The 22,542-nt window shown below is 44.4% G+C and overlaps 1 protein-coding gene across 3 annotated transcripts; it reads left to right on the forward strand.

The window, feature by feature from the left end:
* Positions 1-2,372: 2,372 nt before the first annotated feature.
* On the forward strand, positions 2,373-16,904 carry elavl3 (ELAV like neuron-specific RNA binding protein 3). 3 transcript variants are annotated; one of them, XM_062531230.1, is made up of 7 exons: positions 2,373-2,736; positions 9,826-10,042; positions 10,261-10,364; positions 13,541-13,694; positions 14,258-14,486; positions 15,215-15,253; positions 16,178-16,904. In XM_062531230.1, exons 1-7 carry the CDS (start codon positions 2,728-2,730, stop codon positions 16,524-16,526), a joined length of 1,101 nt encoding a protein of 366 aa, XP_062387214.1. In that variant the 5' UTR covers positions 2,373-2,727; the 3' UTR covers positions 16,527-16,904. The 3 variants fall into 3 exon arrangements, with proteins under 3 accessions (XP_062387214.1, XP_062387215.1, XP_062387216.1); XM_062531231.1 differs by having other exon boundaries at positions 16,199-16,904; XM_062531232.1 differs by lacking the exon at positions 15,215-15,253.
* The last annotated feature ends 5,638 nt before the right edge of the window (positions 16,905-22,542 follow it).

Consider the following 22,542-nt stretch of genomic DNA (forward strand, 5'->3'; position numbering starts at 1 on the left):
ACACACTGACAAACAGTAACACAAACAGGTGAATACAGAATCATACACTCCTTCACACACACACACACACACACACAGTCACACACACACACACACACTGACAAACAGTAACACAAACGGGCAAATACAGAATCATACACTCCTTCACACACACACACAAAATGATATGCTGTGAAATACATAGACATTGACACAAACACACTCACACTCTGATACACACATAAAGTACATGAACCACACACACATTATCCTGTTTCTGTCCGCTCACACGACCAAAGGCACTCCCCCCCTCTACATACACACTCACCCACTACCATAAATATACCTACAGTGCCCAACCACCCACCAACATCCCCTCTCTCTCACTCTCTCTCCATACACACGCATGTACATGCACACAGGCAACATGCACATGTAAATGAGGGATGTGCCCACAAACACACACACACACACACACACACACACACACACACACACACACACACACACACACACACACACACACACACACACACACACACACACACACACATAAACACACATAAACACACACCCACACACCCCCAGGTCAAGGCCCTGTGGGGGTCTGTGCAGAAATAGGTCATTTGTCACACATCATGTCCTGGGGCCTGAGATGCATTATAGATGAGACCAAACAGCCTGTCTCACCGCACACTCGCCACCCTCGGAGGAGGAGCCGGGGAAGGAGCAGGGGAAGAGATGGATAGATGGACAGAGGGGTGGAGAGATGGAGGGATAGAGAGGGGTGGAGGGAGTGGAGGGGTTCGAGCATGACTGTAATCAGAGGATGAATGCATAATATGGCCACAGTAGTATCGCCTCAGTGAGGCCTTAATTTCCACTCGGCATCAGTGAGCTATTGTGTTTTCTCCTCTCAGCGTTATTACAAACATTGTTCTCCTTATTTTTTTTAAAAGCGGCTCACTGAATCTTTCTGTGTGTAACTCAGTTATATTCACCATGTGTTTCTTATACTATTACAATAGTAAACATATTCCAGTAAAAAACATGATGGTATAATCACTTATTCAAACATTGAGGATGTGTATGTTTTTATATACATATATATATATTTTTTTTTAGGTAGAAAAGCATACTTGAGCTCTAAACACATCAGAGGTGATCATAAATTGGTTGTGTAATGGGATGCTTAACTACAGCACATTGCCTGTTTCAATCATTTGCATAATAAAAGGACTGGTGGCTGGTTATCATTCTGTGATTTGGTTCTGGGAAATTGCTTTTCTGAATTCCACCTAAAGAGGAAGAACTTTAGTAGCATAAAATGGATGGCGCTCAGTTTGAAATGTACTACAAATTTCAAACATTCATCAATTTAATGTTCTCTAATATATTAAAACTCTTACAGTTCGGCAGATATTACTGACACACATTGATATATAGAAATGATCTTTGTAGCCGGTGATATTATGGGATGCAACTACCCATTTTCACTGATGATGAGCTAAGGTAGCCAATTCAGTTCATGAAAAAACAAATCTCAGGTTTCACAAACTGAAAGTGTGCTGATTACAACCCCAAAACCCTTCTGCAACACAGTGGAGAGGGCATCCTCATTCATCAAATTATTCTGCCTGACATGCTCCCTTCCAGGAGGAACCCACTCTCTTCCTGATTTATTTGTTTATCTGACCGCCGATTGGCTCCTTATCGTGGTAATATTCCTTCCTTAGCTAGGGGCTGGCGGGCGGAAGTGCCAAATCAGAAACTGGCAGGAGGGCGTACACAACACACACACACAGTAAAGCGGATGGCAAAAAAAATGCAGTCAGAAAATATGAGAAACGGAAAAAGGCAGAGAGAGTAGAGAGAAATAGGCAGAAAAGAGAAGGCTCCTGTCTTCTACCGCATCCATCTGTTCTGATGATGCAGGTGGAGCTCTATTCACTCTGCCCTGCATGAGTGTGTGAGCGTGCGCGTGTGTGTGCGTGCGTGTGTGTGTGTATAGGGGGGGGGGGGGGGTGCAGGAAGAAAGGGAGGGGAGACGGAAGGAGGGAGTGGAGAGATGGATGGGGGAGAGAGAGAGTGTGTGTGAGGGGAGGAGGGGTGGAGGGGGGAGGGGGGGCTCATGGTGATCTTTTCCTGAAGGGGATAATGGTTGAGGAGCGCATAGCAATGGCTGCCATGTTTTACCCTCCCTGCACAATTAGCCAATCAGAGGCAAGCTCTGCCAGCCAGAAGGACACATAAAAGAAGAACATTGCAGCAGAGGCACAGAAGGAGACTGCGAGGAGCTAGGAAATACATACACACACACACACACAGACGCAAACACACGCAGCAGCAGCAGCAGCAGCAGCCAAAGCAGAACCCCCTCCCTTGGACACACCCTATTGGGGAGCACTGCTTCTCTTTTTTCTGTGCTATCGCCCACGCCGCTCGGAGAGAAATCACTCGCACATCATCATCATCCTGAAGAAAACCCCCTTTCTCCTCATTCTCCGTCGGCAGAGGAAACCTACAATCTCAAGGGCTGAGAATCCCTGGCGAAGATTTGTTCCTTTTTTCCTTTTTTCTTTTTTTTTCTTTTCATTTGGAAATTTGAGGCTGTCTTCTTTTTTCCCAAAACGCCCCATCCAAAAGGCCACAGAGTATTAACACTCAAAAACGAATAATAATTGAAGCCTCCATCTCAAGACCTGCCAATCGAAGGACGTAGATCACTATCATCTTTGTGCATCAAGAATGGTTACTGTACGTACACCTCCTTCCTTCTTTTTATTCTCTTGTGATAGAAGCTTTTGTGGCAGAATACTGGGTACAACTGTAAGCACATAGCAGTAGGGATGGAGAAATGTCTGCCAAAATGTGCTATGTGCTGTTTATTGTCTACACTGTCTATTGTTGTCATTCAATGTCACAGATACGCACACACATGCACACATACACACAATACTCAGACATACATACACATATGTACACTCTCTCTCTCTCTCTTTCTGACAGTAGAGATATACATCATGTTTTGTTTGTAACGGCATTTGGAGAGATGCGCTTCTCCCTTAGTGCTTGACTCTGGCACAGCTGACAGTGAGGAGTCAAGACGCCACTTTCTTCTGCCATTTTACAGTCAGATAGAAGACGTTTGTATTGCTCCTTCCTCCGTTTCATAGCATTTCTCTCGTTCCATGAGCGCGGCTGATTCTCTGAGACATTTGTGCTAAAAAATTGTGGCGCACAGGGGTCGAGGAATTCCGTGGGAATAACGCCGGGTGCTGAAGAGACAGCGAGGGCGACAGGGGCAGAAGCTTACCGAGGCCGCGTGCTGCTTTAGCAGCGAATGGGGGCGTACTGTCTTTCTCTGCCTGGCGCAGCAAATGATGCTCGAGACGGATTTCTGAGACAAAAACATCATGCCTCGGAGGCTGAGAGCCCATCGAGAGCTCGGCAAAGAAAAGGGTCGAGTCACTCAGAGAGGGGGAGGGGAGCGGAGAGATATTACGCATCTATTGGTTTGGATTGAATCAGGCAAGTCGAAATTCCTAAGGGTTCTCGTTGCGATGCAACAGAGCAAGTGAGCTGTAAATTTCAGGCCACGCGAGAAAGGATGGAGAGAGACAGAGAGAGAAAGCAATGTCTTGATGAAAACTGTTTTAAACGCTCTTTAACGCGTTCGTCGTATTGAGCGTGTGTGCGTGTGTGGTAGATAAAGCTTTTCGAAATAGCAAAATGTCTTGGTGTAGAAAACCCACCCTGTTCATAGAAATGCACCACATAACAAATAGAGCCAAACGGACAAACGAATTGGGCGTGTCAACTGGATCCGAAGACAAGGCGTTGGCATGCGCTAGCAACTTATCCTAGTCCAAACCTAGCACGAGGTATTTGTTGAACACCCGAGTAATTGTATTCCACATCCACATTTAAAGGATGTGATTTTAAAATTCGTTGCCCGCAAATTATCTCAGATTAACAATTGATAATTTAAGGCATACAGGCCCCAACAGCAACTTAAAAACACTTAATATCCATAGGCCTACTGTTGAGTGAGTCAGTTATGAACATTCTGATATGCACGTTTTTAGATTTGATGGCCAAATGGCCAGAGGCTCACTGTCTATTGCTAATAAAATAATGCAGGGAAAATAGTTTACGGAAATGAATGCACATATTAGCAGCAAGCGGCGAAACATAGAACCAAGCATCCATGCACGTGGCCTTTAACTGATGAGGTTGTTTCCAGTTCAGGCTTCTGGTATGCTGTTGTGTAAATGTTTAAGTGCTATGTCAATATATTTCCTCATCTCCCGCGTAGTCATTATGTTTTCTATACTAAATTTAAGCATTCTGTGCGTAAAATCTTAATGAACAATAAATGGAAACAAAGAAAACACCATCTGGTCGAAGAGCTAGGCCTGCTGCACAGCTGAACACATGAACTCAAAGGATACGTTCAGCCAATTATTGGCACTCTTGATTCATAACCGTTTGTGATTAAGCCAGGCTCCGAGAGAGGGCCTCTGGGCGTCATGCACAAAGCTATCTCCCCACCACATGTTCCGCAGTCCTCCGTGAGCGTGCTTGTACCGCAGTGCCAAGCGAATAAAACCGTTGAGTCAGATAACCTTCTCGAGGCGCTTACACAATTCAAGGACAAGGACATCACGAACAACGAACAACCCGAACACGCTGAGTAAATTGGTTAAACAAAAATAATATTAATAAAGCATGGTCATATGTATAGAAAAACATGTCAGATCAATAATTTTCCATGGAAGTGCTTCGTAAGCAAAGCAGGCCGCGGCTTTCTGGAAGGGTATACATAGGCCTACGTTCCGGTATGGGGAAAAAAACGCATCGTTGGTTGGCTGTAGCTTATACCTTGTCCACTGCCTTCATGTGTGTAGCCACATAGCCACGATATGGCCCATGCTGTATGAGAATGAGAGACCTCCATTTTTGGTTGGTTACGTAAGAAAATGTGTAGTTCATGAAGCCAACTAGATATCAACAAATTAAGTTAAGATCACTACTATTTAAAATATTTTGGAAATAGATATGTTTTTTCTTAGCAAAAGTACAATTTGTTTAAAAAATAAAGCCCTGTTATTATTATTATTATTATTATTGATATTATTATTATTATTATTATTACTATTATTATTATTCGCGGAGAACAGTTTAGATCGTTATAATGTTCATTGTTCCCAGAGTCGCGAAGCCTCTGGCCTCTACACAAAGCGCCACTGTTTACATTAATATTCATGGTGCTGCCATAGTCTCTGCGCGAGAGAAGAGGAGGAACGGGTGGCTCTTTTGTTTGCTTGTGTCAATACGTTTATTCAGCAAAAAGGCGCAGGGATTTATGAATGCCTGCGGAGCACACATGTCCATGCTGGTTTGAAAAGGAGCATGGCTAAATAAAGCACTGAATTCGAGTAGATGACAGACCAAAAAGTAGACACAGTTAACAAAAACGTGTTTTAAGGAGCCAGAGCTCTGTAGTGTGTTTGTGTGCCTTTATTTGAAATGCTAAAAGGCGCAAGGCCGATAGCTTTTAGCAGTTGCTAATGTTATCGTTCTCAGATGGAATTCCTGGTAGCCACTCCCTATTTCAGCACTCTGGATAGCGACCAAGCATGGTCTCAACCGGTTACTGCACATCAGGCACGTCGCCACGATTGTTTAATACGGCGAAAGAGAGAATAATGTAAGCTAATAATGAAAATATAGGCTAGTTTATGTCGTAGTGAAATGTTTTTTTTTTTTTTAATCTTGCCAAATTCACTAAAGTGCAGGCTACTGCCCATAATAGTAGTGCCCATCTGCAAACCATTCTGATAGTAATAACAGTATTAAGACATGAACGATAAGGACACGGACTCATCCCCAAGGCTTGAGCTATGACTTGTGTCCTGTTGTTTTACAGCTGCCACTATGATCCCTTAAGCTCCAGCAAGAGTATGGCAAAAGCCTTTTGTTTTGGATAATCCGGTAATCCGGTGTCAGTGAGAGGGCCTATTGGCAACCCCAGCTCTGTTCACATTTGATCTAGGATGGGCAGAAAAGTGCAGCACTGAATCCTACAGTGTAAACAGGGAGAGTGGAGATGGATGCCAATTAGACCCGTACTCATTCCCTTTCTCATTCACTGTCATCTCACCGTCATCATTTTTATTCATAAGGAGAGACTTGTAACAGATGAGATTTCCTTCTGAAGTTTATATTATTATCCAACTATGTGTGTGTGTGTGTGTGTGTGTGTGTGCACTGCACATATATGGGTATGTGACATCATGTATGCAAACTGTACATTCTTTTAAAAATATATCCCATTCCACATGTGGTTGCGATATGACCTGAACATGTTGCCTCAGCCGTAAAAGGAAGTGACCTCATAGGTGCCTAACAGGAAGCGAAGAGCAAGAGCGTTGTCACGTGCTCAGCGATGAGATCATCACAAACTCTTTGTTCAGGAGGCTGCCAGACTGACTGATCAATGGGCGGTCTGCTTTTGAGCCCCCTGCAGTAAAAGTTGATTACATTTCATCGATATGGTGCAAAATTCAACATATATCAGGCAATTTTAGAAAAAATACAATTTAATTGTTTAATCAGCCTCATACACTACAGTTGTGGGTCCAGCTAAAAGATATAGGGTAAGGATTTAAATTCGTTTCACTTATTTGGAAATGAAGGACAGTATTGAGCCTATACCTCTTTGATGAACTCTCATATTAGACAATAATATACACAACATCTAGAGACGTCGCAATTCAAATGATCCTTCATTATGTCTGACTTCTTTTGATTACGTGCAAGCTGCCGGTCTTTGGGTTCATCACATGCGGTGGGGGCTGTGGTCTACGGCTGCCGGAGCAGGCAGGCAGGCAGGCAGGCAGGCCTCTTGTTTGCGTGCGAGTCTAGGTCCATGTGTAGGCGATGATGATGCAGTGCATTAAATATTGAGGGAGATCTCTCTCCGGTCCCAGAAATAGAAGAGTACAGGCTGGGACATGAGGACCCAGCCCATCCTCAACCTCATAGATCTCTCTGCTGGAGAGAGAGTCTTGCGCTCACAGCACTAACACAAGCAGGAAGCCAGTCCCATGTTTGTCATTTTTTGCAAGACGATTTAATTAATTCCTCGGCCCAGGGCTCATTTACAAGCATCCCCCATTGTCAGATTACACTATTAATAACAGGATTTATTTGAAACGGGGCAAGCGAGCCGTCCATTTTTTTTCTCCAGTCCATGTTTATTTTATTCAGTGGGATAAAAAAGAAAACAGTGCTCTGCTTTGAACGTATTGTTGGACATGCAGGAGTGGAAAAGGCTTGGGACAGGCGAGGTTTGCTGCGCTTGTCAGTCGGTCTCAGAGGCCGTCCAGGGCCCTTTCTGCCCATGGCTTATATAATGCTTCACACTTGTCACTGTGGATGGGTGGCCTGCCATGGGCTGGTTCGTTTCAGTTGGCAGATCAAATTAGACTCCTATCTTGTCACTTGGTGGAAAGGCTGATTTTTCTCTCTGAAATACAATTCAAGCAATTTGTTGTCTGTATCTTTAAACATGCTTATTTTCTATTCGTGGGTGCAGATTGTTACATGTATTTATTTATATTTACATGTGTGATGTATATGTAGAAATGTTTAACCGTGTATTATGTAATACACATCATAGCATCAAAACATATGTTCATATTTTTCATATCATATAATTATTTTTATAATTATTATCATCACCATTTCTATGCTAGATAAGGCTCTTGCAATTCCACATGGATCACATAGTAAGCACTCTTCTGACAGCACCTAGATGGAAACTCTGTGTTCCTCATGTGTTCCTTATTTTCCTGTTGTAGTAACACATTCCATAGCCTTCGACTCAATCTCTTTCTCATTAGCTTTGTTTTACCTCCAAGACTCATGGTGATGACACTGTAGAGAGAGGGAAAAAAACGAGCTTAACAGTAGACTAATAGATTTGGACTAACAGAGATGTGCTCCCTCTCGACACCTCTCACTCGCACACAAACACACACACTCTGTTAAAAAGTCAAGAAGCCAGCCAATAGCAACAGTCGTCAAGCCACTGTTACCTGGGCAACCTGGTTGGAGGTAATGCCGAGGGCGATAATAAGACACAGTACCACAGGAGGAGGAATCACATAGGCAAGCAAGACAAGAGAGAAGAAGACAGGCATAGAGGAGAGTCTGGGTGGAAGAACACTGCTGGGAGTGCAGGGAGTTTGTCAGAAATATAGACCACTGCTGTGACATCAGCCCCATCTTGGGTTCAGCCATACATACTAAGCTATTGGTTATGAAATCCCTGTAGGCCTATTTAAAATGAGATGCCAGATACGGTTTGGGGGTAATGGGGGAATACGCACCCGAAACGAAGGAAAATAGTCAGCGGACAGTTTTCCTACATAAAAGGGCTGAGCAATTAAAGCTTCCTTTACCCTGGGGTTTGTCTTTGGCAAGAGTCCTCACAGGCATGAGTGTGGAGCCCACTAACCTTCTGATACAAATCACACACTCTCAAGTCAATATGTGACTTAAAGGGAATAAGCAATGTCTTAAATGTACTGACGCCCCAACGTTTGTTGAGGCAGAAATAATAGAAGATGGAAAACATAAATACATTTTTATCTATTTTTTTTTTATCTCAAATATCCTGAAGACAGTGAAGTGTAGCGCTGGAAAATCAACACGTCGGCAGCGGCGGCTGAAAAAGAGCTTATGAGAGCCGGAGATGGTGAACACGCCCTGCTAATGACAGAAAATGAGCTTTCGAGGCACATGAAGATTTGATGAGTAGAGGGCGGAAAGAGGAAAGAGAGGGAGAGACAGAGCGAGTGAGAGAGAGAGAGAGAGAGAGAGAGAGAAAGAAGGGAGGAGGATAAGAAGAGAGAATGGAAGAAGTTTATCGCTGACCTGCACACATCTGTTCCCAGAATAGACCCCAAAGGCCAAATTAAGCAACACGGTGTAGTCCGGAGCAACACAGAGGAACCTGAATAAAAACAACACACACATACGCAGACACACATACGCACGCACACACACACACACACACACACACACACACACACTCATTCACACACACACTTTGTCACAAAAACACTAGGGTCACAAACCAAGTGTCTAGACCATTTCACATTTGGCCCCTTTTTTAAATCAGATATTCTTTGTCGAACACATATGGAGTGTCCTTGAGCGCAGAGAGCCCTGTCCAGTCAGGATGTCACTTTGCCTTTGTCCGTCCACCAGCCCCTCAACCACCATCAGGGCCGTGCTGGCGTTGTGATGTAACAGGCGCTTGACCCTGGATAGAAACAGGGGGAGGGGAGGAGAGAGGCCCGTGACATCTGCATAGCCATGGGCACCCAGAGGCAGGGAGACGGAGAGGGAGAGAGGGGGGGGGGAGGCAGGGATGGAGAGAGAGAGAGGGGGGGAGACAGTGACAGTGACAGGAGGAAGAAAAGAGGGTGGTGGCGGTGGTTGTGGCTTTCTTATATATCTACGGTTGTAGCACGGTGTGTTCCAATCTCTTGACCGCTCACCGCCAAAAAGAGACAGAGGAGGGGAGTGAATGTTGATACGGTTGGGTTCTTTTTAAGGACTGCTTTATTTCACAAAAGGCACACACACACAGCTCTTCTCCCTTCCTATACACACACACACACAGGAGTACACACAAACAGGATATTAAACAAAATGGAGCAAACACAAACACACACACACACACACACACACACACACACACACACACACACACACAAGCACTCTCACAGACATTCTCACTAAGTTATATCTCCTGATTGGCCCCAGCAGATAATCAGCACCATGGAAACTCAGGTGTCCAATGGTCCAAGTGGAACCAGTCTGCCGAACGGCCCCGTCATCAGCACCAACGGTGCCACAGATGACAGCAAGACCAACCTGATCGTCAACTACCTGCCCCAGAACATGACGCAGGAGGAGTTCAAGAGCCTGTTCGGCAGCATCGGAGAGATCGAGTCCTGCAAACTAGTCCGAGACAAGATCACAGGTAAGCCTAACACGCCAATCAAATATATATTCGAATGTCGAAATTAGCCAAGAATGACAGTTTGAAACAAAAAGCCTAGTTTATTTTAGTTAATCAACAGGGGTGCCATATTTTTATATTTACTTTTATGAATTTCTAAATTTGAAATGGGAGAGCGGAAAATGCTTAACCTCTTCTTGGAGGATGGTGATGGTGATGATGGTGTTCTGTAATCGCAGGCCAGAGTTTGGGCTACGGATTTGTCAACTATGCAGATCCCAACGACGCAGACAAGGCCATCAACACGCTCAACGGCCTCAAACTCCAGACAAAAACCATCAAGGTGAGGCCACCTCAACCGTCTGCTCTGCGCCCCCCCAAAACACCGCCCTCTCAATAGAGAGGAAGTGGGGGAGAAAAGACCAGAAGAGAGAGAGAAAGAGAGAGGGAGAGAGAGAAAGAGAGGGAGGCGTGGACAGCCCCAGACGTGACAGAGGGACTGGAGGAGGGAGGGCGGGACCGAGAGGCAGGGGGGTGAAGGGTGGGGGGGGGTGGGGGGGAAAGGAGGGGTCGCCAGGAACAAAGGGAGCGAAGGATGGAGAGAGAGGGAGAGAGAGGGAGCGGAGGTCAGAAAGCAAGGGGGCCGTGTGTGGCGGCGATTGTGATGGAAATGTAATTAGGGAGGCGCACTGTGGGCCAGTGGGGTCAGGGCAGGCAGACCCATCTGCCTCCAATCTTGGCTAATTAGGGGTCCCTTTGTCCCAAAGTCAGATGGAGGGATGGAGAGTGAGGAAGAGGGAGAGGGAGAGGGAGAGGGAGGGAGGAGGGCTTCAGTTGGGTATTAAAAAAAAAGAAGAGAGAAAGGGAGAGAGTGAAAGATTAAACACTGCCCAGGCGGCTCCCGCACCATCCCATCAAAGCAGATCAAAGATTGGGACAAATAGCAGGCTGAGATAGATATGCTCAGCGAATGCAATATGGGCAGCCAATCAGGCCAAATCTGTCGCTCACATCTGCTCATATATGAACAAAGACTCAATATAAACAGCAAACTAACAGTAAAAAGTAAAAGTATAATAAAGTAGCAACCGTAATTTTCATATCGTTTATATTGTGATTATTGTGACATTTTTCATTGTGTCACATAAACTAAATGTTTACTTGTTGGGTTGAAGCAAATGTGAACTGTTCAGACTCAACTTAAACATGTCATAGTTTCAGATCAGCCCATGGATAGTGCGCTAGATAAGCCTACCAAAATCTTTATTTATCCAACAATACTTAATATTTATTTTTGAAAAACAAAAAAAGAAATCATACCCATGTGTAGGCCACACCCTATTAAATTGCAATACAGCAACAAGCTTACAAAATCAATATATAAACCCTGTGTAATAGTATGATATGATTATTTATATTACTGTATTCATAAAATGACATAATCCCAGCATAGCATATAGCATAAATACCCCCAAAATAAATGTTCAATAAAATGTTTTGCTATGATATACACTAGTACCATATTAGACTTTCACATTCGCACCGTGTTTGTTTAAAACTGAAATCAGTGGGAGGCACTGTATTGCATTCTGCATGCTCCACTGCCCATCTCTGGTTATAGGCTTAGCAAATGTCATATTATCCGAGTCAGTACAGGCATTGTGAGAGAGCAGAAGACATGGCCAGGATGGGGGGGTGTATTATATGTGTGTGTGTGTGTGTGTGTGTGTGTGTGTGTGTGTGTGTTGGGGGGGTTGTCAGGAGCTAAGGAAAAAGGAGGTAGCATGGGGAGCAGAATGCCAATGACAGGATTAGAGGCCATATGGGCTGTAGGCACCATCTGTAGTGCGGGAGCGATAGGGAGAGGGTTAATTATAGGGCAGACTCCGGTCCCTCGTCACCCCCTCCCCAGCCCCACAAAAGCACTGGCCAATCTCTGCCACGCACCCACACGCTCTACAATAATACCCTGCCTCAGCCCAGAACAATGCACCCTAGGCAGATGTATAGAATCAATACAGCTTGTGGAGATTGAGAGTGAGATATGGCCGCAATCTTTATTTGTGTCTTTTTATATTCCGGCACGGAGGCCTACTGGCAGTACAAAGATGTCCTGTCAGTCTTTGTTGGAGGCCATTCAGGTTTTTTGTGTAATTTTGCGTTCCAGGTCGGAAATCTTAGCAAAAAATGTTAGGGCAGCTTTTCCTACACAACGTCTAGCTATCCAGCTGTGGTCTTGATGGTATTTGAAAAGCAAGTCTGTCATCTTTTCATGTGGTAGCTCCATAGTTGTTCACAAAAATTCTGCAATTCATCTTTACATGTGACATACAGTATAAGCATTGTGTGTGTTCTTAAATACATATGTTGTCTATATGCTTCATTGTATTTGAGATGTTTTAAATATGATATACACATATTGTATAGTCATCAGAGTGTCCAGGTTGCAGATTTGCGTGGGCGTTTCAGATGAATTCTGAAGTGTTTGTCAGTTGTCAGGGCAGCTGGATGTCTTGAGATCTGTTTATAAGGTTTGCTGGTTGCCAGAGAAGCCATTTCCCCCAGAGGAAGAAGACAAAGGGAGATGGAGGGAGGATCGGAGGGAGGCAGGGAGGGGAGGGGAGGGGAGGGGAGGAGTGATCTTTCTATCTCTGACAACATCCGCACTCTCCCCCTCCTCTCTCTTAACTCACTCACTCTCTCTATCTCTAGCTTTCTGTATTTCATTCCCTTTCTCTTTCACATAGACACACTATCAGTAAAACTGATATTCCAAATCCATCATTTTAATTGCCATCCAGATAAACATTAGAGCCCAATCCCTATTGGTGAAATTGTATATGAGTTATAGAGTTATATATAGAGTCTATTTAATACAAATCTGTCTCTGCCCCCCAAATATCGAAAAGGAATGTTCATACCTCACAAAAAGACTATAAAAATATTCATAAGTATGTTTCACTGACAGGTCTTTTTAAAATGTGGATAAAAGCAAATGGCATTGAATGGCCTTTCAAAAGGAACGGTTGCCTTGGATATTGGATTTCCTTAGAGTCGCATTAAGTCAATGCAAACCCGGGCCTTCGTGGAATATTTTCTCACAAAGAGATTTGCTGCATGTTGTAGTTTGCATATGTGGGGGCCAGGGAGGTGGTGTGTGTCTGCGTGTGTGTGTGTGTGTGTGTGTGTGTGTGGAAGAGCAGGTGTGCTCTTGTGGAGACAGAAGAGAGAGAATGCAGACGAGTGCGCACTTGAGTGGCTAATAAGGGCAGCAAGTGGGAAAAGAGCAAGGTGAAGTAGGGGAAAAGTGGGGTATTTGAAGACAAAACACACACACACACACACACACACACACACACACACACACACACACACACAAAGGGAAGAATAGCACAGAGGAAGTGAGTGCATCAGGGGTGCATCCTCATTTTTTTTGTCAGTGTGAGAGTTTGCAAGACTGATAGGTTAAGTTGTCAATTGGTCATTTCTCACATGGTTTGGCACCACTCTCTTTCGCAGGTATCGTACGCAAGGCCTAGCTCGGCCTCCATTCGCGATGCCAACCTATATGTGAGTGGCCTCCCCAAGACCATGAGCCAGAAGGACATGGAACAGCTCTTCTCCCAGTATGGGCGCATTATCACCTCACGCATCCTGGTAGACCAAGTCACAGGTAAATAGAGTTTTGCCTCACCTTCACACAACTGTCACCTTCCTGCCGCATCTTCCTATGGCAGCTAGCTCTATGCAGGTGATGCTATAGCTAACTCTTGTTAGCTTAGGTGCTAACTGTATCCTGCCACATCTTCCAATGGCAGCTCTAGGAAGCTGATACTATAGCTAACTCTTGTTAGCCCAGGTGGTAACTGTTATCCAGACACATCTTCTATGGTAGCTCTAGGAAGCTGATATTATCTTACACTTGTTAGCCCAGGTGGCAAGTGTTAATGTATCCTGAAACATCTTCCTATGGCAGCTCTAGTAAGCTGATACTATAGCTAACTCTTGTTAGCCCAGGTGTTACTGCTAGCCTGCCACATTTTCCAATGGCAGCTCTAGGAAGCTGATACTATAGCTAAGTATAGCATGCTCTTGTTAGCTCAGATGTTACGTTATCTATTATCTTGCCACATCTTCCTGTAGCAGCTCTAGGTAGCTGTTGCTCTAGGTAGCTGTTGCTCTAGCCAGCGCAGGTGCTAACTGTTCTCCTGCTTTGTGCCCTTCCCTCCCCTGGAGCAGGCATCTCGCGAGGAGTGGGCTTCATCCGTTTTGACAAGCGGAACGAGGCCGAGGAGGCCATCAAGGGACTGAACGGCCAGAAGCCGCTGGGCGCCTCCGAGCCCATCACCGTCAAGTTCGCCAACAACCCCAGCCAGAAGACGGGTCAGGCGCTGCTCACTCAGCTCTACCAGACCGCCGCGCGCCGCTACACTGGACCCCTGCACCACCAGACCCAGCGCTTCAGGTACCGCTACCCTCCTCCTCCACCTCCTCCCGTCTTCCTCCATTCCTCTACTCCTCTCCAGCATCGCTCTCTCTTGTGTCTTCTGCTCTCCATCTCTTCCTCTCTCTCCCTCTCTCTCTCTCTGTGGGCCTTCCCTTTGTAAAGGCAGCAGCGGAGCCACTTAGCAGTGGGAAAAACAGGAACTGGGAAACCGAATCCACCAAAAATAGCGTAGCGTGAAAAACGAGAGCGGGCGATGAGGGAAAGGGACGAGGCAGGAAGGGAGGGAGGGAGGGAGGGGAACAAAACAACTCAAGCAGAAGGCAGAGGCACATTAGATGGGCCTTCCATCATCTCATTTAACAAGTAAGAGATGGTTAACCAAATGTGGAGATCGTGTGTGTGTGAATGAGAAAGCACAATGGCAGGCAGGCAGGCGCGCACACACACTTGCACGCATGCAGGCCGTATAGAGTACTCCCATCATGTCGCCTGAGGGCCACGAAAGCACTGAACCACTGTGGTCGCTCAAGCCCCGCTCTCTGATTGGTGGATGCCGTGGAGCCGAAGTCGAGCTGCAGCGCAGAGCGCCCTCTGCAGGAGGCTGTAGGAACTGCATGTCTGAAAAGCACAGCCAAAAAAAAGAAACAAAAACCCCCGCCTCTCTCTTTCTCTTTTCTTTTCTTCTGTTTGGTCCGATCTCGCCACTAACGTCTCCACCTCCCTCATTTTCCCCTTTTGCATTGCAGACTCGACAATTTACTAAACGCCACCTACGGAGTCAAGAGGTAAATGCCAAAGGTGTCCTTTCCAACAAAGCATCCATGCCTAAACAACCTCAAACAAAGTGCCCGGAATACCACCTGCTGACTCAAACCTTAAGTTAGAGACAGAAATCAAAGTCAAATCCCCATAGATTTCACTGTTAGCGTGAAACAGTGCCAGTCCATAAATAGACCTCTATTTATGGATGCGAATTTGAGATTGAACAGCAGGACATTCTGGCATGGCTTTGTTTAACCGTTTTGTCTCTTTTTTTCCTTTGGTTTGGATTACTTGATTGAACTGATTTGTATGTATTTATTTATGAAACTAACATTTTTATTTCAGTTTTCCGTTGCTTTAATGTCCTTTTTTTCCACCAGCATGGACATACCAGATTCCGTTTGCGTCTTCTTCTGTTTGCTCCAACTTTTCCTTTGATTTGTTTCTGATTTGCTTTCATTCCTCTCTAGGTTGTGTGTTTTTGCTAAATATTGTGACTTTTCTTTCTGTTGGACATTGTGATTTCTGTGTCCTACTTCTGCAGTGCTTTCGGTCAACAGGGAATGTGATTAAAATAATGTGCAGGGGAATGTGGGTGATTGAGTTCTAGAGGAAAGGCTCGCTCCTTTATTGTTTTGTTCTAGACGGAAACCCATAGTCTGTATGTGTGTTTGTGCGTGTGTGTATGTGTTGCCTGCAAATCCTCAGCGTCTACTTGTAGCAGAGATGATGGAGATGAGGTCCCTGTTCTTCCATACCCCAACCTCAAAAGCCATTACAAAATGGCTTTACAAAACAAACAAACAAACAAACAAAACAGACAGACAAAACAAACAGCCAAACAAACAAATCGATCCAAAAGCTGCAGGTGAACCCGCATGTGCCCCGTCAGGCGGTGGTAAAAGTGCAGCGAGCCGCCCCGAACTTCATTCTGACACCCATTGTAGTTCTCCTTCTCTCCTTCCCAGGTTCTCCCCGATCACCATCGACAGCATGACCAGCCTGGCGGGCGTCAACCTCACCGGGCCCACCGGAGCCGGCTGGTGCATCTTCGTCTACAACCTGTCGCCGGAGGCCGACGAGAGCGTGCTGTGGCAGCTGTTCGGGCCGTTCGGCGCCGTCACCAACGTCAAGGTCATCCGCGACTTCACCACCAACAAATGCAAGGGCTTCGGCTTCGTCACCATGACCAACTACGACGAGGCGGCCATGGCCATCGCCAGCCTCAACGGCTACCGCCTGGGCGACCGTGTGCTGCAGGTCTCCTTCAAGACCAGCAAGCAGCATAAGGCCTAAAGGAGGGGAAGGAGGAGGAGGAGGAGGGTGTCAGGGGCCTCTCGATGCTCCCGCAGCCTGGGGGGGAGAGCTGTTGAGCTCCCCCACACGCTCATTCTACATGGGTCTGGACTGAGTCGCTCTCTCTTTCTCTGTTTCTCTCTCTGACACAAAACACACTCACACATACATAGATATACACAGACGTCCATACATAAAACTTCTGTACACTCATGTACATGCATACACACACAGAGACACACCACATACATACACACACCACAGACACATTTTAGTCAGAGTTCTGAACAAAACCACAGGTAGAGTTTTTCTTTTGTCTTTACACAACATGCTAGTCCTTCCCTACTTTTGCCTGGATTGAATTAGCGGTGGTGCATAGCTGGTCTGGGAGGGGGAAAAGGGGGTTTAAAGGGGGGTGGGATGGGACTTGAGGGGAGGACAGTCAGGAGTCAGAAGAGGACAGTCTAATGAATGTGACAGAGAATGTGTGCTGAGTGCTTCGATTGAGTTCAGGCAAAGAACAAGACCTGATAGATGAAAAGACATACCGATCAAAAAAAAAAATGCTAAATGAACTAGAAAAAATATGTGCAATTTTACCCAAAACGTCTTGCCCCACTAAACTCTCCCAGGACGCTGGAGAGAATGTAGTCACTTTTTTTACACTCGGGCATTTTGAATCAGCGATTTTTTTAGATCAAAGAAAAATAATTAAAAACAGTGTTCTCTTATATATATTATGATATAACTATATATTCAATATTTAAGGTGGTTATTATAGCCGAGTATGTAAGCATTTTCTAGAACTTTGATACGGTTTCCGGGCTCTGTTTTAGGTTGCAATCTAGCTTTAGGGCAGTTTCCCAACATGCTTGAGGTAAGACCTTATAGAGAAATGAACAAACCTAGACATCCTGGTCACAGAGATTTAAAAGATAAAAAGCCACATCACACCAACGGAACAAAAGAACCTCACACTAAGAGGTCTGACAGCCGACAGCCTCACCTTTCCACAGTCGTCATTGAAACACACACAAACAAACAAACACACACGTACACAAATGTGCGTCCTCCGTCTAGAGGGCAGTGAGAGTGAGAGTAGCGTATCATATCACTGGTCAATGCAAGTCCCCTGTATTCTTCTCCACTTCGGCTTTGTCTATCTCTAGCACGTAGGAAGGATACCACTGCACACAGCTGTCTGTGAACTTCACGCATGGCGACAACGTTCCCATGATGTTGGTGTTTGTGGGTAATTCTGTGAGAGGGCCGAGGATGAGGTGAGAGAGCAAAAGCCGCGTCAGTCCATCTCCATGGGAACTGGCAGTAAAGCTAAATCTAAAAACTTTTTTTTTTTTTTTTTTTTAATTATTATTACTATTATTATTATTATTATTATTATAAATTGCCATGAGAACAAGGCTCCAAGTCTGCATGGTTCACGGGCAGGTTTTGTTTACAAGCACATGGTTACTGAAAACATGGCAACCATATGCTGAAAATGAAAACCAACAACACCAGAGGAATGGCTCCAGCTTTGAGTACTTCTGTAGCGGGAAAGAAGTTGGCCATTCCAGCCCCTCCCTACACTCTGCATGTTGACCCTCCTCCAGATTCACCAAACCCTGCTCACCACAGAAGTCTCCACTCCAGTTCATTCCAAATTCTCTCCCATTCATCCAATCTGGAAGCGCACCTTCGAACGATTCGTTCTCCCAAGGAAAACAAACTCTAGCACGTCCAAAACGTACATATCGCCCCCCACACTCTGCTCTGTGGCAGCAGTGTCACAGACCCACACCCTAGTTCAGTTCCCTGTTTGATCTGCACAGTACCACCAACGTATCAGATTTTATCATGAGTTCGCCAAATCCCCCACCCCCCCTCCTCCTTCGTGTATTGTCCAAAGTAATCATAACCGAAAAGGCCCTGGTAACTGAAATCACACATAATGTTCCATAGGGAGAGACACTGTTGTGCAACTGAAAGACAAGCTCATACCATCAATTAAGGATTCAAAAAAAAAATGGTGTTCAAATCAAAACATTGTGTTGCTTTTCTAAATAACGCTGTGTTTAGCCAAAGAGGACAATGATCTCTTTGAAAAGGATTAAGTTAGAGAATAATATATTTTTATATCTACAAAAAGACGAAGAAAAAAAGAAGAAGAAAAAAAAAAACTTAAGACCTTGTGCAGCATTTTTACAGATTCTTATGCGCGGGTGTCCTCGGTGACACCGCGCGGCTTTATTTTCAGAGTTTTCCACTTTGAGGAGAGAGGGCCTGACCGTGCGGTGTAAGGGTTGGGGGGGTGGGGGGGCAGAATGGGTGGGGGACTAAGTCATATATCTTGCGCATATCTAACAGTGCAACCATTACAATATCTTTTTAAAAAAAACAAACAAAACATGGAACAGAAGAAAAAAAGAGTCACAGCAATTGTAATTGAATCCATAGCTATGCCAGATGTATGCATTATGATTTTAAAAAAAGGACGAGGCTTGAAGAAAAACAAAAAGATCCTTTCCTCTGACCGTTGCATAGAGTGTTGCTTCACGGGCGGTGCAGTGGACCTCGTCGCCTGAGGTGCCACGTGAAGGAATAGAATAGAATGGGGCGAGAGATGACCCAACGCGAAAGGACAGACTGTAAAGCTCGCTATTCCTTCGTGTGTGTGTGAGGCCATCTCCAAGATAAAAAAAAGACTGCAGTGAGAGGGTGAGGCTTTCACCAGTTCCGAACCATCTCATCTCTCTGTTTCCGTTCCTCCTTTGAGGAGGAAATTGTCAATGTAACCTTGTGCTTCTGCATCGTCGATGCACCAAAGAATCTGTTTTTAAAGTGACTGGCATAACACTATACCATGGCTGTGCTAAGCAGTGCAAATCCAACCAAACTGTACATTTCACCCTCACACTTCCTGCATCTTCTTCTTCAGTACACCAGATAGGGAATGTGGCACTATAACCATATCATTATCAGAACACTCTGTAGCCTTCTACTGCTTTTTGGATGCACCTGAATAGCCTAGTTTCTAAAGCCCATGTCAGACTGTATGCATATGTTTAATTGCCTGGACTGCCTACCACAAATAGGCCGATACTGTTTTTTTCACCACAGAAAAAATTCTTTCTGCTCCTTTGCACATTAGTACTCCGCAACAATTTCGTGTTGAGGATCAGAGCTGGGTCTACAGTCGAGTCAGACTGTCCTAGCTTGTCCCACAGCAAAGTATGGTATCATAGCTCCGTGTGAGAACACACGCAACAACACCCTGCACATATCCGAGTCTCTCATCATTCAGAGTATAAAGTCATATCCTCCGAGCATATTACGAGTTCCTGCTTTATGAGATATATAGCCGCTGAGTATTCAGCCGGCCTTTCCCCCCCGTCTTCTTCAAGCTTAGGCATTCATACACATTCAGATACATATCCATCCGTTCAATCATATCCCTGTCCAAAATTCACCGCTAAAGCCGCTCAACCTCTGTCCAGTTTGTTCACTGGTGGTGTTCCGAAAAACAAGATCCAATTTGTAGTCAAAAGTCAAGCCCTTTTTTCTCCCCCTTTTACTCACGAAGATCAGGCCTCATGCAACTAACTGTAGGTGACAAAGGGAAGGTTTAGAGCAGAGGCAAGGCAAGAGTGGGCCCAGTGTTAACCTATAGAGTCCAAAACGATAAAAGAGAACCAACTGACCCTCGAGATACACACACAAGACAACACACCTACCATAGAGAGCCCAGGACAATGGCTGGAGACAAACATGACGCACCGCTAGAGCAACAATAATCATTTAAAAGACAAAAAAACTTTCCTATGGAACAGTAAGTGCAATGTGCTTCATTTTTATATTGACTTGAGAACAAAAGATATATATATTTTTTAAAAAAGAAAATTAAACGTCACACAGAAATGGTTTGCGGAATAGTGAAAGGATCAAACAATGACAAACAGATTTAAAAAAAGATATGTGTCAAACTAACCGATTCATAAAGGAATCAAACAAGCACTGAGAGCTCTGGTCTCTGAAAAAGTCCATTATCCCTTCCTCAGCCCTCGATTACTGCTCTGACCATGCAAGCTAAAAACAACAACCACAAACAGCTGCTTATGGTGAAGAAAAGAGCAATCATAAAAAAAGACCGTGAAAGGGATACTGTCTAATATATCATCACTTTTAGCCCATGTCAATTTCAAACTATCATTTTTCCTGTAATTTATTGATTTACTTTACATATCGGATTCACGTGTTAACTTAGCGTATCTTTGTGTTGTTGACGTTGCCATAGAGTACACACATGGGTCGAAGATTTTATTTGGTCGCTTTTATTGGGTACGATTCTTCTATTTTTTCCATTATTTAAACTTAGTTGCTGTTCTGACAGTGTATGCAGGTTTTAGAATTAGTTAGCTTTTTATTTCAATCAATATGTGTTCGATTGTGTTTGTAAAAGTCTGTGGTAGCTTTTGTTGCAACCTAAATAATTTAAACTGAAAAAAATTCAATATAGCGCCAACAAACTTGTATTATTTGGGCGACTTTAAGCTTGTAGTTTTAACTTATTGTTAACTTAAAAACTATTTATTATTATTGATTATTATTATTATTGCCTCGTATAAAGTATGTTTTGTGTATATTTATGGTTTATTTCATTATATTTGCAAGTTTGAACGAATTTAATTTTGCCAAAATGTGGTTACACCTTTTTTCATTTTCTTTCTTTTAAAAGGGAACAAATAGATTAAAAAAACAGCTTTAGAATTACAATTTGGAAAAGTTCTCCATAGGCAAAGAATGCACTGCTATATAAAACTAAATGAGGTGTATAAACATACATGCTGTGTGCTAGATGTTATGCCTTTACTGCCTGTGTTCTGTTTGTCTTGTTAAATGAAAACCTTTTGATTATTTACTCTAAATCACAGTCTTGTTTTTTCTGCCACTTTCTGAAGCCCGCTGTGAGTCGGAACCTGGGGTGAGACCTAGGGCAAGGGCAGAGCCGGGGCCTGCGTCCACTTCTAGAACATTCTGGAGTAGTGACAAAGGCCCGCAGGCTCCGAGTGCTCCCACAATGGCTTTCTTCCCACTGCACTCAGAACCCAGACATGGCCAACACTTGGGCTTGTGAAAAACAAATAATGGCAGCCACCCCAAGAGCGGGGCGCTATTTATCATCAGAGCTCGAATAGCAGAAGGGAAGAGATGCATTGTGGGGGATGGGGTCACGGAGCTAGGAACGGGGTCAGTGGTTCCTCTGTTTCTCAACCAACTGTATTTGTGTCTATTTATTTAGAGGGGACACAGAGTTACTTAGAAATGTTCTTCTGACAACATTATCCAGGAATGGTACAATTATTAAGAAAACAAAAAAACTAGATCAAAACAAACTGACGTTAATGTCGGTGGGTTGAAGAAAATATCTAAATCTCATACTTCCAAACACGACCAAACGAACAAACGACAAAAAAATGTAACCAAGGGAAAAAAAATAAACCTTTCAGTTTAGTTTAGGATATTTATTACTGGGATTTCAGCTGAAGATGCTTGAGGACTTTTTCATGGAATTGTTTAATTATTTGTACTTTACATGCCAGAAAAAAAATAAAAACTTAAAAGTTACAAATCTCGCTGGTCAGAGTTGTTTTTTCTCTTCCTGTTTCCCCCGCTGCCTGCATTTATGTGGGTGGTTCCCATCAGCCACTCAGACGATCTGACTCACGAGGCTCAGTCCAACAATTAGGCCATCCGTTGACTGCATGGTGCTAGAACACGATATAGCATTTGCTCCTGTGGTAGAAGCAGATCCTCACAGGCCATCACGGACCCTACTTTTGGCAAGCCCTGCCACCACCAACGATGCTAAAGTAGCCGTAGCCGCAGCTTCAGCATGGAGTCCACAAATGCACTCAAGTCCACTGTGGCTACGTTTTAGCACCCGCCAGCCAAACCATCTGATTTAAAACAGTATCTGGCTGAGGTGAGTTGGTTGGGAGGGAGGGGGTTTGAATAA

This window comes from Sardina pilchardus, chromosome 3 (genome assembly GCF_963854185.1).
Source record: "Sardina pilchardus chromosome 3, fSarPil1.1, whole genome shotgun sequence".
Classification (NCBI taxonomy): Eukaryota; Metazoa; Chordata; class Actinopteri; order Clupeiformes; family Clupeidae; genus Sardina; species Sardina pilchardus.

Bases quoted from the DNA above. Each gene is read 5' to 3' on its own strand.
- elavl3 (XM_062531230.1), top strand. The intron at 14,487-15,214 runs GTACCGCTACCC...TTTGCATTGCAG, and splicing joins CACCAGACCCAGCGCTTCAG to ACTCGACAATTTACTAAACG. The intron at 15,254-16,177 runs GTAAATGCCAAA...CACCCATTGTAG, and splicing joins GCCACCTACGGAGTCAAGAG to TTCTCCTTCTCTCCTTCCCA.